The following is a 24,052-nucleotide window of genomic DNA, read 5'->3' on the forward strand; positions in this document are numbered from 1 at the left end:
CAGCACCAAACTCTAACTGGGTTTACTGGGAAACGTAGTTTGGACACGTCTTTCCCCCCAAAATCCCCAACCCTTGCACCCACTTTCTGGGAAAGGTTTGGTAAAAATCCTCACCAATTTGCATAGGTGACCACAGACCCAAACCCTTGGATCTGAGAACAATGAAAAAGCATTCAGTTTTCTTACAAGAAGACTTTTAATAGAAGTAAAGAACCCCTCTGTAAAATCAGGATGGTAGATACCTTACAGGGTAATTAGATTCAAACATAGAGAATCCCTCTGGGCAAAACCTTAAGTTACAAAAAAGACACACAGACAGGAATAGTCATTCTATTCAGCACAGTTCCTTTCTCAGCCATTTAAAGAAATCATAATCTAACACATAGAATCATAGAATATCAGGGTTGGAAGGGACCCCAGAAGGTCATCTAGTCCAACCCCCTGCTTGAAGCAGGACCAATTCCCAGTTAAATCATCCCAGCCAGGGCTTTGTCAAGCCTGACCTTAAAAACCTCTAAGGAAGTAGATTCTACCACCTCCCTAGGTAACGCATACCAGTGTTTCACCACCCTCTTAGTGAAAAAGTTTTTCCTAATATCCAATCTAAACCTCCCCCACTGCAACTTGAGACCATTACTCCTCGTTCTGTCATCTGCTACCATTGAGAACAGTCTAGAGCCATCCTCTTTGGAACCCCCTTTCAGGTAGTTGAAAGCAGCAATCAAATCCCCCCTCATTCTTCTCTTCTGCAGGCTAAACAATCCCAGCTCCCTCAGCCTCTCCTCATAAGTCATGTGTTCTAGACCCCTAATCATTTTTGTTGCCCTTCGCTGGACTCTCTCCAATTTATCCACATCCTTCTTGTAGTGTGGGGCCCAAAACTGGACACAGTACTCCAGATGAGGCCTCACCAATGTCGAATAGAGGGGAACGATTACATCCCTCGATCTGCTCGCTATGCCCCTACTTATACATCCCAAAATGCCATTGGCCTTCTTGGCAACAAGGGCACACTGCTGACTCATATCCAGCTTCTCGTCCACTGTCACCCCTAGGTCCTTTTCCGCAGAACTGCTGCCTAGCCATTCGGTCCCTAGTCTGTAGCGGTGCATTGGGTTCTTCTGTCCTAAGTGCAGGACCCTGCACTTATCCTTATTGAACCTCATCAGATTTATTTTGGCCCAATCCTCCAATTTGTCTAGGTCCTTCTGTATCCTATCCCTCCCCTCCAGCGTATCTACCACTCCTCCCAGTTTAGTATCATCCGCAAATTTGCTGAGAGTGCAATCCACACCATCCTCCAGATAATTTATGAAGATATTGAACAAAACCGGCCCCAGGACCGACCCTTGGGGCACTCCACTTGATACCGGCTGCCAACTAGACATGGAGCCATTGATCACTACCCTTTGAGCCCGACAATCTAGCCAGCTTTCTATCCACCTTATAGTGCATTCATCCAGCCCATACTTCCTTAACTTGCTGACAAGAATACTGTGGGAGACCGTGTCAAAAGCTTTGCTAAAGTCAAGAAACAATACATCCACTGCTTTCCCTTCATCCACAGAACCAGTAATCTCATCATAAAAGGCAATTAGATTAGTCAGGCATGACCTTCCCTTGGTGAATCCATGCTGGCTGTTCCTGATCACTTTCCTCTCATGCAAGTGCTTCAGGATTGATTCTTTGAGGACCTGCTCCATGATTTTTCCAGGGACTGAGGTGAGGCTGACTGGCCTGTAGTTCCCAGGATCCTCCTTCTTCCCTTTTTTAAAGATTGGCACTACATTAGCCTTTTTCCAGTCATCCGGGACTTCCCCGGTTCGCCACGAGTTTTCAAAGATAATGGCCAATGGCTCTGCAATCACAGCCGCCAATTCCTTCAGCACTCTAGGATGCAACTTGTCCGGCCCCATGGACATGTGCACGTCCAGCTTTTCTAAATCGTCCCTAACCACCTCTATCTCCACAGAGGGCTGGCCATCTCTTCCCCATTTTGTGATGCCCAGCGCAGCAGTCTGGGAGCTGACCTTGTTAGTGAAAACAGAGGCAAAAAAAGCATTGAGTACATTAGCTTTTTCCACATCCTCTGTCACTAGGTTGCCTCCCTCATTCAATAAGGGGCCCACACTTTCCTTGGCTTTCTTCTTGTACCTAGCTAGATTACTTACTAAAAGTTCTAAGACTCCATTCCTGTTCTATCCCTGGCAAAAGCAGCATACAGACACATACCATTTGTTTCTCTCCCTCCTCCCAGCTTTTGACAGTATCTTGTCTCCTCATTGGTCATTTTGGTCAGGTGCCAGCGAGGTTACCTTTAGCTTCTTAACCCTTTACAGGTGAGAGGATTTTTCCTCTGGCCAGGAGGGATTTTAAAGGAGTTTACCCTTCCCTTTATATTTATGACAGATGCGGATTAATGAGATTCTTAGTCATCATATAAAAAAATTCTACCAATCCCAAAGAGTCAGACACATAACCTCCCAGTTTAACAAATATTCCATATCTTACCCAAATACATGCTTACAGCCAATTCTTATGAACTAAACTAAAATGTATTAAAAAAAAGAAGAGGAAGTGTTGATTAAAAGATCAGTATACATACAGGCATGAGTATAATTCTTGAGGTTCAAATTCATAGCAGAGATGGTGAGCTTTGTAGTTGCAAGGAGTTCTTTTGTAATTTAGTCCATAGGTTATGGGCCAGTGTCCAATATCTTTTCAGAGTTTCAGTTTAGGACTGGGATCTCAATCTTGTGACTCAAACTTCCCCTGATGAAGCTTAAGATTTGAGATAAACAGGATCAGGACTCAAGAGTCTTTTATACAGTGTTCTAGCATCCACTTGACCATACAGTCCTGGGTAAACAATAGGCTTTTGATGTAACCTTCTGTTTCCTAAACACCACCAGTAATTAGTTACACAAATTAACATAGGGCAATTTACCCATTAGGCTTCAAAGAGACATATAGACAATGACATTATTTCACCCAAGATTCATCTAAATGTTAATATTCCCTGTTGATCTCGAAATTAATAGTTATGGTGACAGACAGAAACTGCCTGTTTACATGGCTAATATCTAAAATACACACAATTAGTATCACCTCTAATTATCTAAAAATACAGGTTTGCACTTCAAAGTTCTAGCCTATCTAGCATTGAATGGCCCTAATTAACATTCACATACTTTCTAACATGTTTTTAAAGGTTGGCTTTGGGTCGTTCAGCCTGCAAGCTGCTTAACCCTTTCTGGCTGTATGTTACACTTTGTATAAGATTAGTTGCAATTATGTAACAGTGGTAGCAATAGTGATTTGCATGATTATATTTTAATTGGACAACATCATGCAACCCAAAACAAAATATTTCATTTCTGTTTTCCCAATGGAAAAATGAAAATTTCCGGTGGAAGCTTTTGATATTGCAGATACTACATTTTCTGTTCACCGTCCCCCCCACCACCGCCCAATACCCCACATTCCAATTGAAAATTCAGCACTGGCTATAATAAGAAATAAGTGACAACCAAAAAGTTGATATTATTCCTTTTAAATTAAACAATGATGTTTAGAAGAAATCATTTTATTGGATAGAGAATGTGTGATTATAGAAAATGCTTGTTTATCTTACTACCACAGTTTGTTTGGGATATTTTTAAAATTCATACCTTGAGGTTGAAAAAAATTACTAGACGTATCATGTAGTAAAACTATGCTAATCTGCAAGAAATACAACTCCTGTGCCCCCCTCCCCCAAAAGAAAATCACAATTTCTTTTTTTCCCCTCCATTTAGCCACATCTATAGATTTGCAAAAGTGGCAAAATCGTACATGTCAGTAGTTGTTAAAGATCATGTGAAACACAATATATCCATTTTACGCATGGGTAAATGGAGGCATGGAATAACAGCTGTTGAGCTGCACATAGCAATACATAAGAAATTAGGACTGAAAACAGAGTTAAAACACTGTATCCAGTTGAAACTGGAGGAGGTATTTAGGTAGAGAGAATGTAAGTACCAAATCTAAATAAAAAGGCATCTAAGAAAATAGAGGTCATTTACAATAATTTGGTTCTAAAGTTTTCTGTAGTGCTGAGCTTTCTGTAAATTGTTAGTAAAATAAGAGGCCTCAGATGACTGAATCAGATGCCCAAAAACTATGGGGTTAAACCATACCCCATAACAGTCACAAGGTACCTCCTCTGCTGTGAGCATGTTGAATTAGACCACTTTAAACCAAGTAATTTTGAACATGATTAATCTGAGTAATCTCATTAGTACTGTTTATTCTGGAATTTCTCGCTACAAAGATAGAAAGTAAAAATAAGTGAAGATTCTGGCCTGCTTTGCTGCAAACAAGTAATGCATCTTAGAAAAAAAAATGATGAAAGATGCAACAAATATTTCACCTTTCAAAGATGGAAAAATTAAAACCCATCCCTAAGTGACAAACTTAGCTGCAGTGTCTTGATCAGAAGGAATTCACTGGAAAACCAGGTAAAACTGAGACGTTGACGCAATTATTAAAGGCATATGAACATGATAAAAGATAGTTGAGAAAGTTCAAACACTTGTCACTTAAAAAAGAAGAATGAATATCTGTTCTGGACTCCTTCATGTACAAGTTATTGTGTTAATGTCTCATGTTTCAGGTAACTAACACTTTGCTGTGAACATGATTTGATGGCAGCCTTTATAAACTGATCACAATAAGAATAGGACAATATTGTGAATAAATTTCAAGGCATTTCCTGCTGATGAAATGGCTAGCTAGCTGAAGGTGGTGCGGACCATTAATTCCAGCCAGTAATTATTGCCATAGAAATGCTGTGAACTAAGATTATTGATATTAACATTTCAGAAACAGAGTTCTTTCTTTTTCTCTCTCTCTCCCTTCTCCACCACAACGCTTTTCACTACAATAGAAAGCTATTGATTAGCAATATCAGTCACAGTGGACCATATACTGCCCTTAGTCTGCATATAACTGCCATTGATAGGAATAGGATATCTGTAATGGTAAGCATTTACCAGGCTTCTTACAACACTGCAACATTGCACTGCAAAGATAAATGTAAGCGGGGGAATAGTCCCGCTATTGTGGGGAACTTTCCTGGCTTCTTCACAACCCCGGTCAAGTGGGCTGGCGAAAGGATCTGAGTCCTTGCTCCCACTTCCTTTACCCAGTGGCCTCCCTGCCCTTGAGGACTCCCCTTCCGCTCCCTGTCTGGCAGAGTCCTCGTAACCCCAACAAGGCTGGGCCCAGGATTCCTGAGGGGCTCGACCCCCAACCCTGCTGTGGTCACCTAGGACAGGGGCTAGGATATCCTCACTCCGGGGTACTCTCTCTACACTGGGCACTTCTCTGACCCACTGATCATTACATACAAGTTAAAGCAAATGCAAGTTATTTAATCAACAATTAATTTTAAAAAGAATTAGGAAAAATGGGAAAGGTTAAAGGAAACACATCAACCCGCTCTGTGACAGGGAACATCACAAACAGTGTCTCTGGAATGTCAGGGCAGTTCACAGTCTGTTCCTTGTAAGTCCCAGGCCTTCTTCTCAGGCCCTGGCTGTGCTGCAGGGATGCTGTGGGTTGGACACTCGCTCTGGTGATGGCCACACACTCTCAGGTTCTAGGTGTCAGGGCCCTTCTTCCCAGTGTTTCTCCCCCTCTCCTCCCCCCCGTCGGGGTTACCAATCCCCCTCTGAGTGTGGCCTACAGAGCCTCCTGGCTGAGGTGTCTCCCTGTGCTGGGCCCACTGCCCAGGGTCCCCGTCGCTCTCCCCAGCTGCTCACCACACCCGGCTCCGGATTGCTCCAGCTCCAGCCCCAGCCCCAGCTCCAGTTTCACTCTGTCTCAGCACGGCTGCTGCTCTGCCTCCAGCTCCCTGGGCTGCTTCTCTGGCCCCTCTGCCTCTCGTTGCTGCTGCTCTCGTCCCAAGACAAGTCTGCTCTCTCTGGGCTATGCCTCTGGCTTTCCGGCTGCAGCTCTACTCCCAGCACAGGGTATGCTCTCTCTGGGCTGCTTTTCTGGTCCCTCTGGGTCTGGCACAGCTCTGTTCCCCAGCTCAACTTGGGCCCCTATTTTCTCCTTATCTCGGCCCCACTCTGTCTGACCCAGGCAATTCCAGCTCACACGAAGGATGGAACTCCCCTTGCCTCCTGACTCCCTGATTAGCCTGCCCGCCCTGTCATTCAGGCTGACCTGGAGCATTGGCCTCTCCCCATTGTTCCTGGGGGCTGTCAGTCTCAGGGTCCTGATCCCCCATCGACCCTTCCCCCCTTTTAGTACTGGGAGCTAGCAACTAAAACACCCTCACTGAGTGTTAGTAAGGGGGCAACAGTCCCCTTACATAAAGTTAAAATATCATTCTCCAGTTGTACTTGGATCCTTGTACTTAGACCCATATCTAGCAAAGCATTTTAGCACAACTGCAACTTTAAGCATGTGTGTAGTCCCAGTGGAAATAATAGGACTATGTATATTCTTTAGTTTTTTGTTGGATCAAGGGCCCAGGTACCAAGATTATATGTAACTCATAATTCCTGTAGATAGATTAGATACTTCTGAGGATCACAATAAGTGGAACAAGAGAATTAAAATGAAACTTATTGTATTGCTTAAAACAAGTGTTGCCAATTCTTTCTGGGGAAGGTTATAAGGGGTGGTTTCACAGTCCCTTAAACCAGTGGTCTCCAAATTTTTTGGCTCGCGCACCCCCAGGGTGAAGATCGGAAGACCAGCCACATGCGCGCCGCCGATGGAATAAGACCGGAAGACCTGCCGCAGGTGGGCTGCTGGAGGGGAACACCAGCCATGGACATGCAGAGCTGCCGCCAAAGAAAAAAACTCCTGCTGCCGTGCATCCCCTGGGATCATCTTGTGCACCCCAGTTTGGAGACCACTGCCTTAAACTTTGCTGCACTGTGTGTGTACCCTAAAATTCAGTGTGACTCTTTTCCAAAACTGTAACTCCTTAGTGGGAGAGAGTTTGCTGAAGACTCTTTCTAGGTTTGCCAATTTTGAGCTCAAGGAGCTCAAGGAATTTGTTTTAACCTATCAAGTCCTACAGAGTTTGGTTTACCATCTCTCTGGTCATCTGAGGCTTTGGATAAACAGTGTGGTGTTAGAATGGTGTTGGCCAGCAGGTTCATTCTAAACTGCTAGTGTAGGCAAAGGCAACTTTAACAGATGCTGATCTAACCATGTTGAAGCCTACACTTCCCCACTTGCTTTGATTTGACCAGCTCAGTACATGCTAAAGTCCACACTAGCATTTTAGTACGTGGTGGTTAGCACCGTATAACATGCTACAGCACGTTTTAGTAAATACAAACTCTGAGACTCCACCTTTTTTCCCCATTCAGTACTGCCTCTGCTGAGAACAAGTCTGAGCTACCCTGTCTAAAAGGGATGAGACAGCTGGCTGGCTGGCGTGAGTGGACTTTGCCTTTTGGAATTGTGTCTCTACATTGGGCTGTCAGAATCCAGATCTATTAACTTGCTAGCATGCTGCAAAGCCCACCTATTTTTCTGGGGTTTGGGGAAAGTGTGAGTTGAAGGCTGGAAGGTTCTACGTGCTCTATAGAGGTGGCTATTTTGTTTGCAGATAGTTATTTCCTGTGGATTTTAAATTGTGTAATTAGGGCCTGCAGCACTGGATGGGTGCTTAGTAAATCTTGTACAAACTGAAATAAATAAGCAAGCCTGGGAGGAGCCTATGTTTATAAAACCTGTGATCTAGAGGTATCTTTGGGGGTGCCTGCAAGCCTCCCATTTAATATGTTCCCAGCAGATTTAAGGGAATACTGGGTTCTGAGGAGTGGCTGAGAGATGAACTCCATTGGGATACTGCTAAATTATCCTTGAAAAAGATTATTTATCCTAGGGGTTTATAAAAAAAATACTTTGCCAGCAACCTATTTATTTTCATTAGAAATGGACCAGGTTATTCTGCAAACATCTGCCATTTGGTGCAAGGCAATTTGTGTCAGAGCTACCTTTATATCCATCCACTAACAGGACTTTATCTGTCGCCCTGCGCCCTCCATTTGAAATTGACCCAGTTGAACACATTTTTAAGGAACAAAAATGTAAGCTTTTTTCCTCCCACAGAGTGCAGCTTTAGATAAACTTGATTGCCAAATTTTGTTGTCTTGGGAGGCAATTAATTTTTCTTTGGTTTAATTGGGAAAATGAATAGATTCTCCAGTCCCTGAAGACTCCTTCCTACAAGCGCACAAAGCTTTGGGACATGGAGATTTATTTATCACAGGCTGAGGGAGAATACTTATGGGAGCCCCTTACTAAAATGCTGGCTGTGCCTTGGTGGGTTGGTAACAACAACTAGAAGTTGGTTGACTTTCACCTGTTACCAGGTTTCATTCTACAAGTTTCATAGAAGTCAAATTAGAATTCTACAGAGAAAGCTACTTGTGACCTTATTTTTAAATTATGATTGCATTTTATTGCTTTTCCAGTGACTTGGCAGGTACTTTACTGACAGCAGCATAAAAACTGGGGGAAATATACAAGGACAGATAAAATATCCTCATACATAATTAGAATAAATGTTCTAGGTTATTCCTTATTGTCCATAAAACTTTGTGATGCTTTAACAAAAAAGCTAAGAAAATAGGATATTTCATGTATTTCACAGAAAATGATGTATAGGAAATAAAACGTGACAACATTTAGCACTGAGTACAATGTTATCTGTCCTTACTAAGAAAAAAGATCCTGATTCTGTGTGCTTGTGAGAGAGAACAAAACACGTGTGATAAAATCTCAAACACAAATGTAACTTTAAAAAAAAATTAACCTCAAATATAAGTGGATGTTATTTGTGTCTATTATAATAACACTCATGGTAAAAACGTGCGTGGTACATTTCAAAACCAATCAGGTCTGTTTGCTTTCAGCTCGATGATTCACTAAACCAGATTCGAAAGCTACAGCGATCTCTGGATGAGCAGACAGAGGCAAATGACAATTTACAGATTCAGCTTAATCATTTGAAAAGCAGGTGAGTGCTTTACACTTTTAATACTTTGAATCTAGGCTGGAATGTTAATACAGGAAGATCAAGTGAAGATGCGCTTTCACTGATGATCTGTCACATTTACATCTGTCTAGTAACTGTTGCAATTGTTTGGTTCCCCCTACATTTCTGGTTCATATGAATACATTCAAGCTCCTAGTGTCATTTGGTTTTTAATCAGTCTGGGTGAGAATGGATAAACACACAAAGAAATAGGTGCAGTTAATCAGGATATTCTGGGGCCCCATGCTGGGGATGTTGTGCAGCTGCGCCACCCAGCTTAGTGCTTAGTGTGTGAGACAGGCTCTGCAGTGGAGTTCTCGACATGCAGAGGGGGCGTGCCTCCTGCGCTCCTCCTAAGTAGGATAAAAAACATGCTTCACTCTGGCCTTCCCTTCTTCCGACACCTCTCCCCTCCCGTTACAGTGAGTAGGGTTCTAGCTCTCATCGCCAGACATAAGTTACACCACTCAGGATATGAAGGGACTGCAAGTGTGACTGATCCCTTCGTGATGGTGCATTGCATAGTAGGGAAAGTCTCCCTGTACCTCTCCTATACCCTTGTGCACCCACATGTGTGTCTGTGTGCATTTATGTAAGTAGTGAGCATTCATGTGGGACTGGATATAGTGAATAGTAAAATACATATATATATGTATTTTACTATTCACTATATATAGTATATAATATATATATATATCAAAACTGTTTCTAGTAGACTATGAATCCACCACTCGAGGATGGAACCTGCCATTCTTGCAAAGATTACAGGAGTATACTCAATATTCTCATTGTTTATTTCATTATCCAATAGCATAGATGATATCCAAAGAAATGTACAACTGACACACTTCTTTTCTGGGGCAAATATATGCTGCTCCATTAATTGTCTGTTACTAAAGAGGCTACTTTCAAGTGTAGCTTTTTCTGGAAACACAAGGGTTGGTATAAATATGGGTGTCAAACTGAAGCTGGAGCATTCAAAGAGGTATATATTGCACCACTTTTGTTTCCTCACAAAACTGCAAAATATACATATTGTGAAAACACATCTAACCCACCCATATAATGTGTTTATATTTATAAAGCATCTCACCTGAACTTGAATGCTTATCTTGGTTGACTGTGAACCATGTTGCATGTTATCCAAGAGGCTGAAAAGCCAATTTACATTTCAGAAAGTGGTATTTTTTGAATATATTAAAAGATTTTTCCTTTTTTTGTTGCTGCTGGTTAGTATGGTGTTGTTTTTTTTTTTTTTTCCTAAGTGTTACAGCTGAAAGACAGATTACAGCTATTTGCTTGCTCACACTAGACTAATTCTGAGCCTACCTTATGCCATCACTTACACCTGTACAAAAACGCTAAATGTGTACTCACTCTGCACTCATAAATGACAGCCTAAAGTGCAAAGTACTGGAGAATTAGGCTTACAAGTGATCAATCAGGGATGCTAGGACTCTGGTGTACTTTGAGAAAGGTAGCATTCAGTCATATTTTTTCATGATATATTTTAAAATATGCAAAGTTGGATGTATTTTGAACCCACTTGCATGTCATGGGTTCAAGATTTCCCTATGGAACCATGCTGCTTTAGGTCAGTCTTCCATTGGTTGTTCACTCCTTGCTGAAATGAGTTAGAAACTAAAACATTTTATATCTTTTCCCTTCCTATCCTACCTATGGATAAAAAAAAAAAACCCTAAGTGTCTGATCAGATTGTACTGCTTAAAGTTACCCTGAGGGTAAACTATGGATAAAGAGATTGAGGAATGTACATATAGGGACTTTTGAGTTTTAAAGGTAACATAGTAGACTACTAATGGTATATGTCACAGTTATGGGACTAGCTGCACTTTTGTCCCCTTTCTGGTATCTGAGTGCACCCCCACAAATGGCAGTCCTTGTGCCTTTACTCTCCTGGGGTAGAATTTCAGAATTTTCACACTCTTGGGTTGTCATACCCAGATCCAAGTCTATCTGTGTCAACTGCTTATCAGCATGCCCACCCAACTGTACAATTGGGTTTCTTCCCTGTGACTGGGAATATGGGGTAAGATTCACAAAGAAACTTAAGTGCTGCAGTGCTGACCACCTAACTCCTAGGTGCCTAGAAACAACGCAGAAATCCACAAAGTCTGAGTTAGGTATAGGCTCCCTATACAGTGAATGGGGAGGAGATAAACACCTAAGAATGGAATCCACAAAAGCCAGTAAGCTAGACAGGGAGCTGTCCAAGCTAGCCAAAGAGAGATGCCAATGACAGGGGTGTGTCCTAAGCCCTACTCCCTCATGGAGATAGATGACTAAGTCCAGACTGCAGGGAGGTAACTCTCTCTGCTAGTGATCCATGAATGGGAACCCCAGGTGAATTAGGTGCCTAAACCACTTCTTGAGGGAATGGGTTAAGTGCCTACCTCATTTCACACAAACTGGGGGGCAGGAAGAGGAGGAGCCAACTTTATAACTCTTAGTCCAGTGGTTAGCACACTTGCCTGGGATGTGGGAGACCCAAGTTCAATCCCCCTCCCCTGCCAGAGGCAGGGAGACAATTTGAACATTGTCTCTCCTACCTCTGAGGAGAGTGCTTTAACCACTGAGCTATGGGGTATTCTGTTGGGGAGAGGGGTCTCTCAATCTCTCCTGTTGAAGCTGTTTTACTGTGGGTTAAATACTAGCGATTGGAGCAGGACTGGACCAAGGGTCTCCCAACTGGATCCAGGTAAAGGAAAGTGGATATCATGGGTCAGAGTGAACTTGAGCAGATAATTGGCCTTATCTATATAGGTAATGGGGCCCTGAACACTGTGAAGTTGTGAGAGAAAGCTATGTAGCATATAGGATACAGACTTGCAATCAGACAGAAATTGTATGAATTTAAAAAGACTATTAAGGAGGAGATGGCCTGAAAAATGAGACTAGAAGACTCTCTGATGATGTTGCAAGATTACCCAGACATAACAACCCAGACATAACAACCCATAACAACAAGAATAATGTTTTAGCAGCTTATAGTGGGACATAGAAAGGAATCCAATCTTTCATTCCCTACCCAGAGACTTTCAAAGCCAAGTGAATAGTGAGCCTGAAATGACTTCATACATTGTGGTTGTAAAGAACACCAAGATAACTACCCCTCTATACAGATAGAAGATTATTGTTAACTCATAGTGAATTAGTAAGAATGAAAGTGTTCTGTATTTATATCCTGACAAGGAGATCTATCAGGCTGCAGAATGATATCCCTTGGGAAGTGGTTCACATCCCATCACTTGAGAACAAGAGTTGGAATGGACTAACCAGTTCATCATATTTATAGGGAGCAATGTGCTGTAGGAAACCATCCTGCATTGTCAGAGAGGTAAACATAATAGGTTTATTGCATCATGCCTTAATTCCATGAAAATTGTTTGACCACATTGAAAAACATTTTGTAATGTTTTCAAAGCACTTCAAAATTTGGTTCCACTAGGCTGCCTTATTCTACAGTGGCAAATTTTATGGGGCTTTTATGGATCATCTCCATAAAAATCTGAGTGCTTGTCTTAAAATGCCAGGTCATCTCAATAAACATGATGGTATGTTCTTGACAGAGATCGATGTACAGCACACTACACTGTGAAAGGTCAAGGAAATAGCATTGTGTCATGGTAATATAAATATTTTTATTACACAATAAAATCAACAGCTACTCTTTTCTTTTTAACACTATGTCTGTATTTTATAGCTTTATCATGGAAATACAAATATTACAGCTCTTCCAAGCTTTAAGGCTTATTAACATTCCCTGTTTTTGTTAAGGAGACAATTAGTAATGCACAGAATCATGAGAAAACCCTTCTCAAGTTCAAAGGCCCTTTAAAAATTCCATTTCTAAATACCGCTGCAGGAATTTGGCCATACAATACTGACCAGCAGAGTCAGCTGTCCATTAGGTACTGATAGCAATGTCCCTCCGGTCAGTGACACTCTAGAAACTAGGTAGTATTAGTAAAGTGGCTATACTACTACAGTACCACCTGCTGCCACCAGGATTCCCATTTGAGTTGGTGCTTTGAGGAGCATCTGAGACTAAATGGATTTAATAAGAAGATATTGGAGCACTGATACTGTTAACCAGAAAGAAGTTCCTTGGTGGTGGCCTGGTGGATTTCAGCCACTGAAGGACTGCAGATTGTGATGGGGCAAGGCCAGATGGCTAAAGGAAAGTAGTAAGAAACAGGTATGTTAGCCCCAGGCTAAACAAATCCCTGTTACCATGGTAACCAAATGGCAGTTGCTCCAAGTTGATCAAGACACCTGAGGACAATTAAGATCCTTCCAGAAAGCAGTGGAGACAGCTAGGTTGATTGGGACACCTGAAGCCAATCGGGGCTGGCTGAAAGAAGTTAAAAACCTCCCAGTTAGTGGGGGGGTGGGGTGCATGTCAGGAGCTGGAGGAGGAAGTCACACTGTTGGAGAGACTGAGCAGTACAAACCATATCAGTCACAAGGAAGGAGGCCCTGAGGTAAGGGTAAACTGGATCTCAAGGAAGTGGGGGCTACTGTGGGGAAGTGGCCCAGGGAATGGTACGTGTCCCGTTTCTAAAAAGTCAGCTATCATAGTTGATACTATTAGGGTCCCTGGGCTGGAGCCCGGAGTAGAGGGCGGGCCCAGGCTCACCCCTTTGCCCCCCTGATTAATCACTGAGACTGAAAGACAACAGAGACTGGGCGAGGGAGGATAGCTTCTCCTCACTTCCCCCACTGGCTTATGAAAATGGCTTATGAAAATGGCTCAGTAGGCTGTGACCCTTGCCTCTAGAGAGAGAAGGGCTACATGGTGGGTCACAGTGAGCCTCTGAGGATAGCAAAAATCTGCCAGGAAACTCGGGACCCACAGAGACAAGGATAGAGCTTTGTCACAAGATATTGAAGAAGCTCTGGCCCAACTAGGAGCCACCTTGTGACAACAGATGGTTCTGTGAAACAGCTGCATGATTGATACTGCAGTTTCTATAGTGGGTTTGAAATCTGGGTCATTGTTTGGGTGGCTTAGTTCCACCAGCCCCAAATGACCAACTGTGTACTGACAAGACTTTAAACATTTTAATCTTTGAGGCAGATTATCTGTTGAGCACTATTCACATGATAAGAGTGAATAATAAAGGACAATGCAAAAGGAATCATTCTTAAACAGCTCTTTTTTCAAAGCAATTGTGTGAAATATTTTAGGTACAGCTTTTCCCTTTTTTTCTTATTAAATATTTGTATGAAAAAGCAATCTTTGTTTCATAAATCCTTTTCTGCTGCTGTTTCTTATTCCTTGTATAAAGACATAAAGAAGTAACTTATTCAATGTTGTGATAACCCTACTGGACTACTGTGGAGATTGTGGTGATGTTACAAGAGGGGTTTAGAACTTCAGGAAAGGGAATAACAGGAAATGATGAGCATTTTAAATGTCAAGACATAATGTTCTACTTAAAATAGTGTTTTTTAAAGTTTCCCATGATACCTCTTCTGCTCTTTAGAGCAAGTTAATGCTTTATTTGCACCAAGAGCTGAATTTTTTGTGATGCCCATTTCTGACAGAACAATATGGAGTACAGAAACATGCTCTGCAGACTATCCTGACTTACATGAATAAGTTCAGACATGTCCTGACATACAGGTTTCAGAGTAACAGCCGTGTTAGTCTGTATTCGCAAAAAGAAAAGGAGGACTTGTGGCACCTTAGAGACTAACCAATTTATTAGAGCATAAGCTTTCGTGAGCTACAGCTCACTTCCTCAGATGCATATCGTGGAAACTGCAGCAGGCTTTATATATACACAGAGAATATGAAACAATACCTATTCCCACCCCACTGTCCTGCTGGTAATAGCTTATCTAAAGTGATTTCCAGCACAAATCCAGGTTTTCTCACCCTCCACCCCCCACACAAATTCACTCTCCTGCTGGTGATAGCCCATCCAAAGTGACAACTCTTTACACAATGTGCATGACAATCAAGCTGGGCTCTTTCCTGCACAAATCCAGGTTCTCACATCCCCCCCACCCCCATACACACACAAACTCACTCTCCTGCTGGTAATAGCTCATCCAAACTGACCACTCTTCAAGTTAAAATCCAAGTTAAACCAGAACATCTGGGGGGGGGGGTAGGAAAAAACAAGAGGAAACAGGCTACCTTGCATAATGACTTAGCCACTCCAAGTCTCTATTTAAGCCTAAATTAATAGTATCCAATTTGCAAATGAATTCCAATTCAGCAGTTTCTCGCTGGAGTCTGGATTTGAAGTTTTTTTGTTTTAAGATAGCGACCTTCATGTCTGTGATCGCGTGACCAGAGAGATTGAAGTGTTCTCCGACTGGTCACTCCGACTCCAACATTCCACACAAAGATGGACTACAAGCCGTCAAGAACACTATCCCCGATAATGTCACGGCTAACCTGGTGGCTGAACTTTGTGACTTTGTCCTTACCCATAACTACTTCACATTTGGGGACAATGTATACCTTCAGATCAGCGGCACTGCTATGGGTACCCGCATGGCCCCACAGTATGCCAACATTTTTATGGCTGATTTAGAACAATGCTTCCTCAGCTCTCGTCCCCTAAAGCCCCTACTCTACTTGCGCTATATGGATGACATCTTCATCATCTGGACCCATGGAAAAGAAGCCCTTGAGGAATTCCACCATGATTTCAACAATTTCCATCCCACCACCAACCTCAGCCTGGTCCAGTCCACACAAGAGATCCACTTCCTGGACACTACAGTGCTAATAAACAATGGTCACATAAACACCACCCTATACCGGAAACCTACTGACCGCTATTCCTACCTGCATGCCTCCAGCTTTCACCCTGACCACACCACACGATCCATCGTCTACAGCCAAGCTCTGCGATACAACCGCATTTGCTCCAACCCCTCAGACAGAGACAAACACCTACAAGATCTCTGTCAAGCTTTCTTACAACTACAATACCCACCTGCAGAAGTAAAGAAACAGATTGATAGAGCCAGAAGAGTTCCCAGAAGTTACCTACTACAGGACAGGCCTAACAAAGAAAATAACAGAACGCCACTAGCTGTCACCTTCAGCCCCCAACTAAAACCCCTCCAACGCATTATTAAGGATATACAACCTATCCTAAAGGATGACCCAACACTCTCACAAATCTTGGGAGACAGGCCAGTCCTTGCCTACAGACAGCCCCGCAACCTGAAGCAAATACTCACCAACAACCACATACCACACAACAGAACCACTAACCCAGGAACTTATCCTTGCAACAAAGCCCGTTGCCAACTGTGCCCACATATCTATTCAGGGGACACCATCACAGGGCCTAATAACATCAGCCACACTATCAGAGGCTCGTTCACCTGCACATCCACCAATGTGATATATGCCATCATGTGCCAGCAATGCCCCTCTGCCATGTACATTGGTCAAACTGGACAGTCTCTACGTAAAAGAATAAATGGACACAAATCAGATGTCAAGAATTATAACATTCATAAACCAGTCGGAGAACACTTCAATCTCTCTGGTCACGCGATCACAGACATGAAGGTCGCTATCTTAAAACAAAAAAACTTCAAATCCAGACTCCAGCGAGAAACTGCTGAATTGGAATTCATTTGCAAATTGGATACTATTAATTTAGGCTTAAATAGAGACTTGGAGTGGCTAAGTCATTATGCAAGGTAGCCTGTTTCCTCTTGTTTTTTCCTACCCCCCCCCCCCCAGATGTTCTGGTTTAACTTGGATTTTAACTTGAAGAGTGGTCAGTTTGGATGAGCTATTACCAGCAGGAGAGTGAGTTTGTGTGTGTATGGGGGTGGGGGGGATGTGAGAACCTGGATTTGTGCAGGAAAGAGCCCAGCTTGATTGTCATGCACATTGTGTAAAGAGTTGTCACTTTGGATGGGCTATCACCAGCAGGAGAGTGAATTTGTGTGGGGGGTGGAGGGTGAGAAAACCTGGATTTGTGCTGGAAATCACTTTAGATAAGCTATTACCAGCAGGACAGTGGGGTGGGAATAGGTATTGTTTCATATTCTCTGTGTATATATAAAGCCTGCTGCAGTTTCCACGATATGCATCTGAGGAAGTGAGCTGTAGCTCACGAAAGCTTATGCTCTAATAAATTGGTTAGTCTCTAAGGTGCCACAAGTCCTCCTTTTCTTTCTTCGTCCTGACATACAGTGTATCTAGAAATCTCAGGTAATATATGTAATATATGTAACTTTCACAGCACACTAAATTACTTAATTGACAATTTCCCATCTCTCTTCATTCATACTCTTAAATTCCGTAACTTTAAATAAAACACAGTTTTCTTGTTAATATTTATCCCAGTGGAAAATCTTTTTATGCAGAACTATTACTAATAAAGCGTTCAAGATATTAATTAACCAGTATAATGCCCATGAACTGTGAGAGCTTTTGCATGAATTACCATGTGCTTACAATTGAGGTATTATGTAAGAATACTTCAGGTGCAGCCATCTGTAAATATAATTTTTTTTAATTGAAATGTTATTCCCTTACTGTCAACCAGCCTGTAATTTTTCCCATGGTTTTGCAGCTGAAACTGTGCAGTTGTTGCCATACAGTAGGTCAATTAAATATTACTAGTCCTTTAACACTCAGTTGACAGCACTGGGGAAATAATATTATAACAAAGAAACAACCTGTTTGAAATAAATTTGAAACAATGTTATCCTTCACTGAACAGAATACCATATTTTAACTGTGGCTTTTTCTTTTTTCCTCAAGGGAAGCCAATTGACCTACTGTTATATGTTACAAAAGGGGAATATTAAAGCACCCCCAAGAGCATGTTGAGGCAACCTACCACTTGTTTTCTTTATTTGTTTCCTGTGATATTGACAATGCAACTATTATTTTGGGAGACCCATAGCCAGGCATAGGCTTGGAGTGCTAGGGATTATTCATTTTTGCCACAGTTAGTAATGGTTGAATGAGGAAAGCATGATTTAGGTATTTTTGGTGGTAGCCATGTTGGTCTCCCTTCATGGCTACAAACAAACTACATATTGGTCTCCCTACCCAGAGCCCAGACTCCAGCCTGCACCCAAACATCTAACCCACAATTAAACATCCCCGTATCCCGAGCCCCACAAGCCTGACTCAGCTGACATGGGCCAGCTGTCAGTGTTCAATGGCAGCATAGACATGCCCTCTGAGTAACTTTTCTAGACCTGAACAAGAGCTCTGGGTAGCCTGAAAGCTTGTTTCTTTCACCAATAGAAGTTGGTCCAATGAAAGATATTCCCTCCATCCCATCTTGTCTCTCTAGGCTTTTTGTTGTTGTTTTGGTTAGGTCTTTTAATTTCTGTTGTTGGGATTTATTTTTAGAATAGTTCTATTTTATTTTCTGAACACTTAAGTGACAACTGTCAATCTATTAGATTGAAGAATTTAAAAAATAGGTTGACTCTGGGCTACAAAAGATTTTCTTGGTTTTTGAGAATCCTGTCTGTGCAGTATACACTTGGTTTGCATATTTCTGCTTGGCCCTTGCAATGTAAACTAAAAAAAGCGTGGGCTTTCTATAGCCAAAATGACAGGTTTCAGAGTAACAGCCGTGTTAGTCTGTATTCGCAAAAAGAAAAGAAGTACTTGTGGCACCTTAGAGACTAGCTCACGAAAGTATTCTCAAATAAATTGGTTAGTCTCTAAGGTGCCACAAGTACTCCTTTTCTTATAGCCAAAATGAATATGTCCTCACCATTCAGTATGCCCCATTGAATTTGGTATGATAGCCCTTGAGTAACTACTCCTTAATGTAAGGGGTTCAAAACTTGGCCCTTAAACAGTAGGGTTTGTGGACAGGCTCAGCTGGCAGTCTGGCAAATGTAAGTGTTCTAAGATTGACATACTTTGTGATGCTTTCAAGGAGCTCTTCCTACTAAGGATGGCACTAGAGAGAGTCTGGACTGCCAAAGTGCAACATACAGCTGACAGCTCCCACAGAGCTGCTATGAGGTCACCTAAAAGACCTGCCTTCTTTTCAAATTGTTGGCTCATAAGGATCAACTAACACACAATGATGTCAAAAAGAAAGAATTGTTTCAGAGATGTTTGGGGGTTTTAGAATGTGTCTAAATACATTGTCTATTGTAGCCTCCTTTTGTAAATGGAGCTTCACATTTTTTTAAGTGATTTGTGCTACTTTGGCTTCTGGCTCTGCACTGTCAGTTTTTACCATAAACTTCTAATGATAATCTACTGAGATTCTGGAGAATAGGATATAAGCTCAGCATCATAGCTGGTATATTTTTACATGATCCACTTGATAGGACACTGAACTGAGATTCAGGAGGCCTTGATTCTCTTCTTGGCTCTGCCACTGACCTTGGACGAGTCACTTCACTTCTATTTCTCATTTTTTCCCCTCCCAGCTTCTATCTGTTGTGTCTGATTTAGATTCTAAACTCTTCAGGGCAAGAACTGTCCATGCATTTTTACAGCATTTAGAGCAATGGGACCCTAATTTCAGTTGTGGCCTCGGGTTGCTTCCATGGTAAAAATAACAATAAGATCAAATTTGATTGATTCAAGGAATTAAACAAAAACAAACAACCCAAAAAATACCCACCCCACCCCCCTGGCAGTGTGAGAGGACTGCTGCAAGGTAAATTCTAAAGTTAATCAGCCCTACACCAAGTCTGAAATCACAGCTTAAATTTGAAAATAATTCAATATTCATATGAGTTTTATTCAGATACCTCAGTGATGGGTGTATAAGAAACTAAATGAAATTAAATAGACAAGGGTTAAATATGTATAACTTACACTTAAAGAAGTTTACACGTTCATTCACTTTCACTTAGTAGAAACATACCCTTCTCCTCTGCTTCATTGTTGTTTCCCTTGACATGTTTTCTGCCTTCCTATTGTACTCTTTCTAATTATCCCTTAACTTTGCATTAAAGCCTTACTTAATGCCCATGTCCCCAGTTAGCAGAGCTTTAGTTAGCTGGGAGATTTAGATATGTGCATGAAATTGTACTGTGTGTGTAGATAATCCTGGTATTTTCATCCTATCCCGGGGGGAGGAGGATGAATCGGAACTTGACATAGTTGACTATTTAACTCCCATATTGTACTGCATTTTGTTATCTGAGATTTTAGAAGTCCTCCAAAATCTTCCAGTAAACAAGGCTCTAGTCTTCTAAATGATCTTTGTCTCTCTCATATAACATATAGTGTCTTGCATTTGAGAATTGCTTTGAAAATATAGCACCTGGTAAAAGCTGGTGTGATACTATTGACTTCAGTGGAGTTGTATCTGCTCATGCCAATGGAGGATAGCCCATTTTTCAATTAATATATTATCTTTATAATGTGATCATACAGTGGTTAATCTGTTTTACTCAATTTGTCAGTGTTGTTGTGGCTTTTTCATTAATAATTTAAAAATGGCATTGCTTGTTAACTTTGAGAGTTTGAAAAGGAAAAGTTTTAGAGTAGCAGCCATGTTAGTCTGTATCCACAAAAAACAAAAAGTACTCTCTAAGGTGCAACAAGTACTCCTGTTCCTTTTGAAAAGGAAAAGCAATGAATGCTCTGGAAAATTCCAGAATGTGTGCAGGCTGATAGTTGCTGCTGCTAATAACACTTTCAGAACATTGCTTATAAATGTGAATTTAAATGTCAAAATACTTACATAGCCCACAACTAATATTTTATATATGTTTACATTAGGGACGTACTTTTAAAAATTGCCTGGATTTGCAAGGAAATGTGGCCTTACTTGGGGTTTGCTTGCTACAAATACTTCTCATTTCTCCATCTGTACTATTCAGTGAATTATAAGAAGCATAAGAATGTATTATGGAAATATGCTGTCTTGGGAAAATCTGCTTTCCCTAATCAAGGCTACCAACTGTACAGAGCTGTTTTTCACATACAATCTATAATGTAGGTGTTGAAAAGTTGCACATTCTCAATCATTATATAATAAAAGGATGTATTAATGCATTTGTATAAGATTTGAATGTAACAGTGTTAATATCTGTGGTGGCATTGCAAATGTATTCACGGAGGATTTAAAAAAAACAATTGCAGTTGTGATTACAATCATGGCTAGGTGAAGCATTTAAGATCAAATAAGTACTCTTTTGAATCATTGCCCAAAACTCCAACTACTTTGAAATGTTCAACTGTGAGGCCCCTTCAAAATGCTATCCTCACCCTTCTATCCTCTCCCCACATTAGTTAACATGTGGTACATGTGGAAGGGGACACAGCCTGACAAAGGTACCTCTCTCAAATGCAAATTTGCCTCCTCAGGGGGCAAAAAAGTTGGTGCCCTCTCTTATAGTGTTGATAGGCCCTCAATGCTGGTAGGCTCCCTGCTGCCTATGCCTGTTTCAGATGGCAGACAGCTGGTTCATCTCCTCTCTAATGACTTGGTGCAGTTGAAATAGGGTACTTTGCCATTTATATTATCTTTTTCTTAAAACAATTAGATGTTTTCTGATGTAATGAACCTGTTTCATGAAATGTATGTTTCTTTAAACTTAACACAAATTAAAAGGAAAATTACACCCGGAGCCCAGCTTTCAAACATGGGTAGCTTAAACAGTTATCTAAATACAGATATTCAGATCAGAGCCTGATCCAAAGCCTTTTGAAATCAATGGAAAGACTGTCACTGTTTCCTTTGAGCTTTGAATTGGACACTTGAGCACCAAAATGCGTTTTCTAGAATCCAGATAGTATTTGTCTATCCTGTTTAGAAACTCTTTGAAAATTGGACTCTCCACTGCCAACGTGCCCGTAGTGTCATACTGAGTTGGCTTCAACATTGACAGTGCTTCTACTTATGAAAATATGCATTAACAGTGTATACTGTGAGAAGAGAGTTCCTTTTTGTGTTCACTTAAAGTGCTAGCTTTAAATATAAACTGCAGTACAAATTCAATTTTGAACTGTTATGTTTGGCTTACATATTTTGAAGTTTATAGTGAAAAGCCAGTTCCCTATGTCTCCTATAACAAGCAGTTTGAAAATGCAGTATGTCATGCAATACTGCATTACAATTTTATTCAGTTTTTAATTTGACATAAAATACCATTTTGTTAGCAAACCCGAAAGATATTTTTAAAACATCATTTACCAGCAACACGCTATAGAAATGTGGCATCTGCTTTACTTAAATAAACTTGTCTGCATTTTTACTTCCAAATTGTGATGTAGATAGATACAATATAGCTAAATAAACATATTCCACACTAAGAAGTAAGAAAAAATTATTATAACACAATCATTATAGCCTGAGTTTATAGTTGTAAATCGAACATCATACCAAATGGGCATTATGTGCATTACCAGACCACGAACCTAGTACATTGACTGATCAGTACACCAGGGCCTAATTCTATTGAGGTGCCAAGCTTCTAGTGACTCCAGTAAGAATGGATAAGACTCAGTAGCCCACAGACTCAGTGTTCCTGTATTAAGTCTTTTCTGTATTTTTTCTGTGTGATATAACCCTGTTAACTTGATTTAAGCAATAAAGAAATAAACCTGTTAAAAGATTAGATTTACTTTTCACCAACCCATTGCAGAGGTCTTCTCTGTAATAGAAACTAGGTCATGGATTACATATATCAACAGTTTTGAATACTTTATAGTCCTTTACTATCTCCAATTTACTCTTATTCACAGGGAATGACAACAATGGTGGCTAGCCATTTTTCTATTCAATAAGGTCAAGCACATCATAAATACATTACTTGTACTCTTTTGAGAGTTTGCTTCATGGTCCTGTTGCTCTTATGACATATCTCAGCAAGGTCAGCCAGTGGGCTGCATATCTCTCCAGGTATTTTATCTCACTTTAGAAAGGATGCTGATGATAAATCATCCAGAAGCCCTTGCATTCCCAATTTCTCATTAGGTCTCCATTCTGTCAGCAGGCTTGACAATTTTATAATAACCAATTGTGTGTCGGGGCGGGAGGGGGGTTTGAGAGACAGAGAGTATTATTCTTCCTTTTACCTCAGGGTCACAGCCCATGAAATGCACCTGCGAGCACCCTTTGAATTGTGCTTCATCAGTGGGATATCTCTCAATATTAAGATAACTTACTGATAGCATTTGGTCTATTAATACTGTTGATATATTGCCATACCTATGTTCTTACAAACTGTTGTTTTTAAAAACAGAACTGCAAAAATGGGAAAAAAACCACCATATGAAATTTATAAACTTTTAATATGAACAGTATTAAAATGCCCATGTTTTAGCCATGTCAATGGATAAGTTTAGAACTGTACACCTTCTTAACACTAACCCTCTTAATTAATGATCAGATTCTTGTTTTCCAATCCAAACACACATGTAGGTAAAGTATGATTGTTGTTATGACTTTGGGTTATATTTCAAAAGTAGCCTTTAAGTTTTTATGGTCAAGAAACTGGGTTTGCATACTGAAATCAGAGATTTGGGGAACACCAATCTAGAGGCTGCATTCAGGGCCCACTTAAAACTGAGCTGTCCTTGTGGCTAGGTCTCGCTCTTTCTTCATAGAACATCTTCTATGAACATCAAAGAAAGTGGCATTTGAGACTGTAAGGTCCAAGTCTTCTAAAATACTTTATATATATAATATTCTCTCTCTCTCTCTCTCTCACACACACACACACTAAAATAAGACATATTCAACATAGGTGGTCAAAAATGTTCCATTAAAAGTTTTTTGGCAGAAATAGCTTTGTGACAAAACTGAAATTTTCATGCAAATATTTGCAGTTTCACTGAAAATATTCAGTTTTTTGTTGAAACTTCAAAAAAGGTTTTTTTTTTAAAAATCATATATTTTCATTTTAAAACTGGAAAAATACAGTTCACTTCTGCCAAAAAACAACAAAGATAGGTTTTGGTTGTTGAGAACCCAAAAACATTTAGTTTTTCTCCAAAATCCTGAAAACAGTTATGACAAATCTGGATTACCCCCTGCCAAC

General features: G+C 40.8%; 1 protein-coding gene across 1 annotated transcript in view; it reads left to right on the forward strand.

Moving 5' to 3' along the window:
- Positions 1–24,052, forward strand: part of CCDC102B (coiled-coil domain containing 102B) — a 316,005-nt gene that overhangs the window by 225,585 nt on the left and 66,368 nt on the right. The window contains exon 7 of the mRNA XM_073329434.1: positions 8,934–9,037. Coding sequence (XP_073185535.1) covers positions 8,934–9,037 — 104 coding nt within the window. The remainder of the gene's footprint in view (positions 1–8,933; positions 9,038–24,052) is intronic.

The sequence above is a fragment of the Lepidochelys kempii genome, chromosome 2, assembly GCF_965140265.1.
Source record: "Lepidochelys kempii isolate rLepKem1 chromosome 2, rLepKem1.hap2, whole genome shotgun sequence".
Classification (NCBI taxonomy): domain Eukaryota; kingdom Metazoa; phylum Chordata; order Testudines; family Cheloniidae; genus Lepidochelys; species Lepidochelys kempii.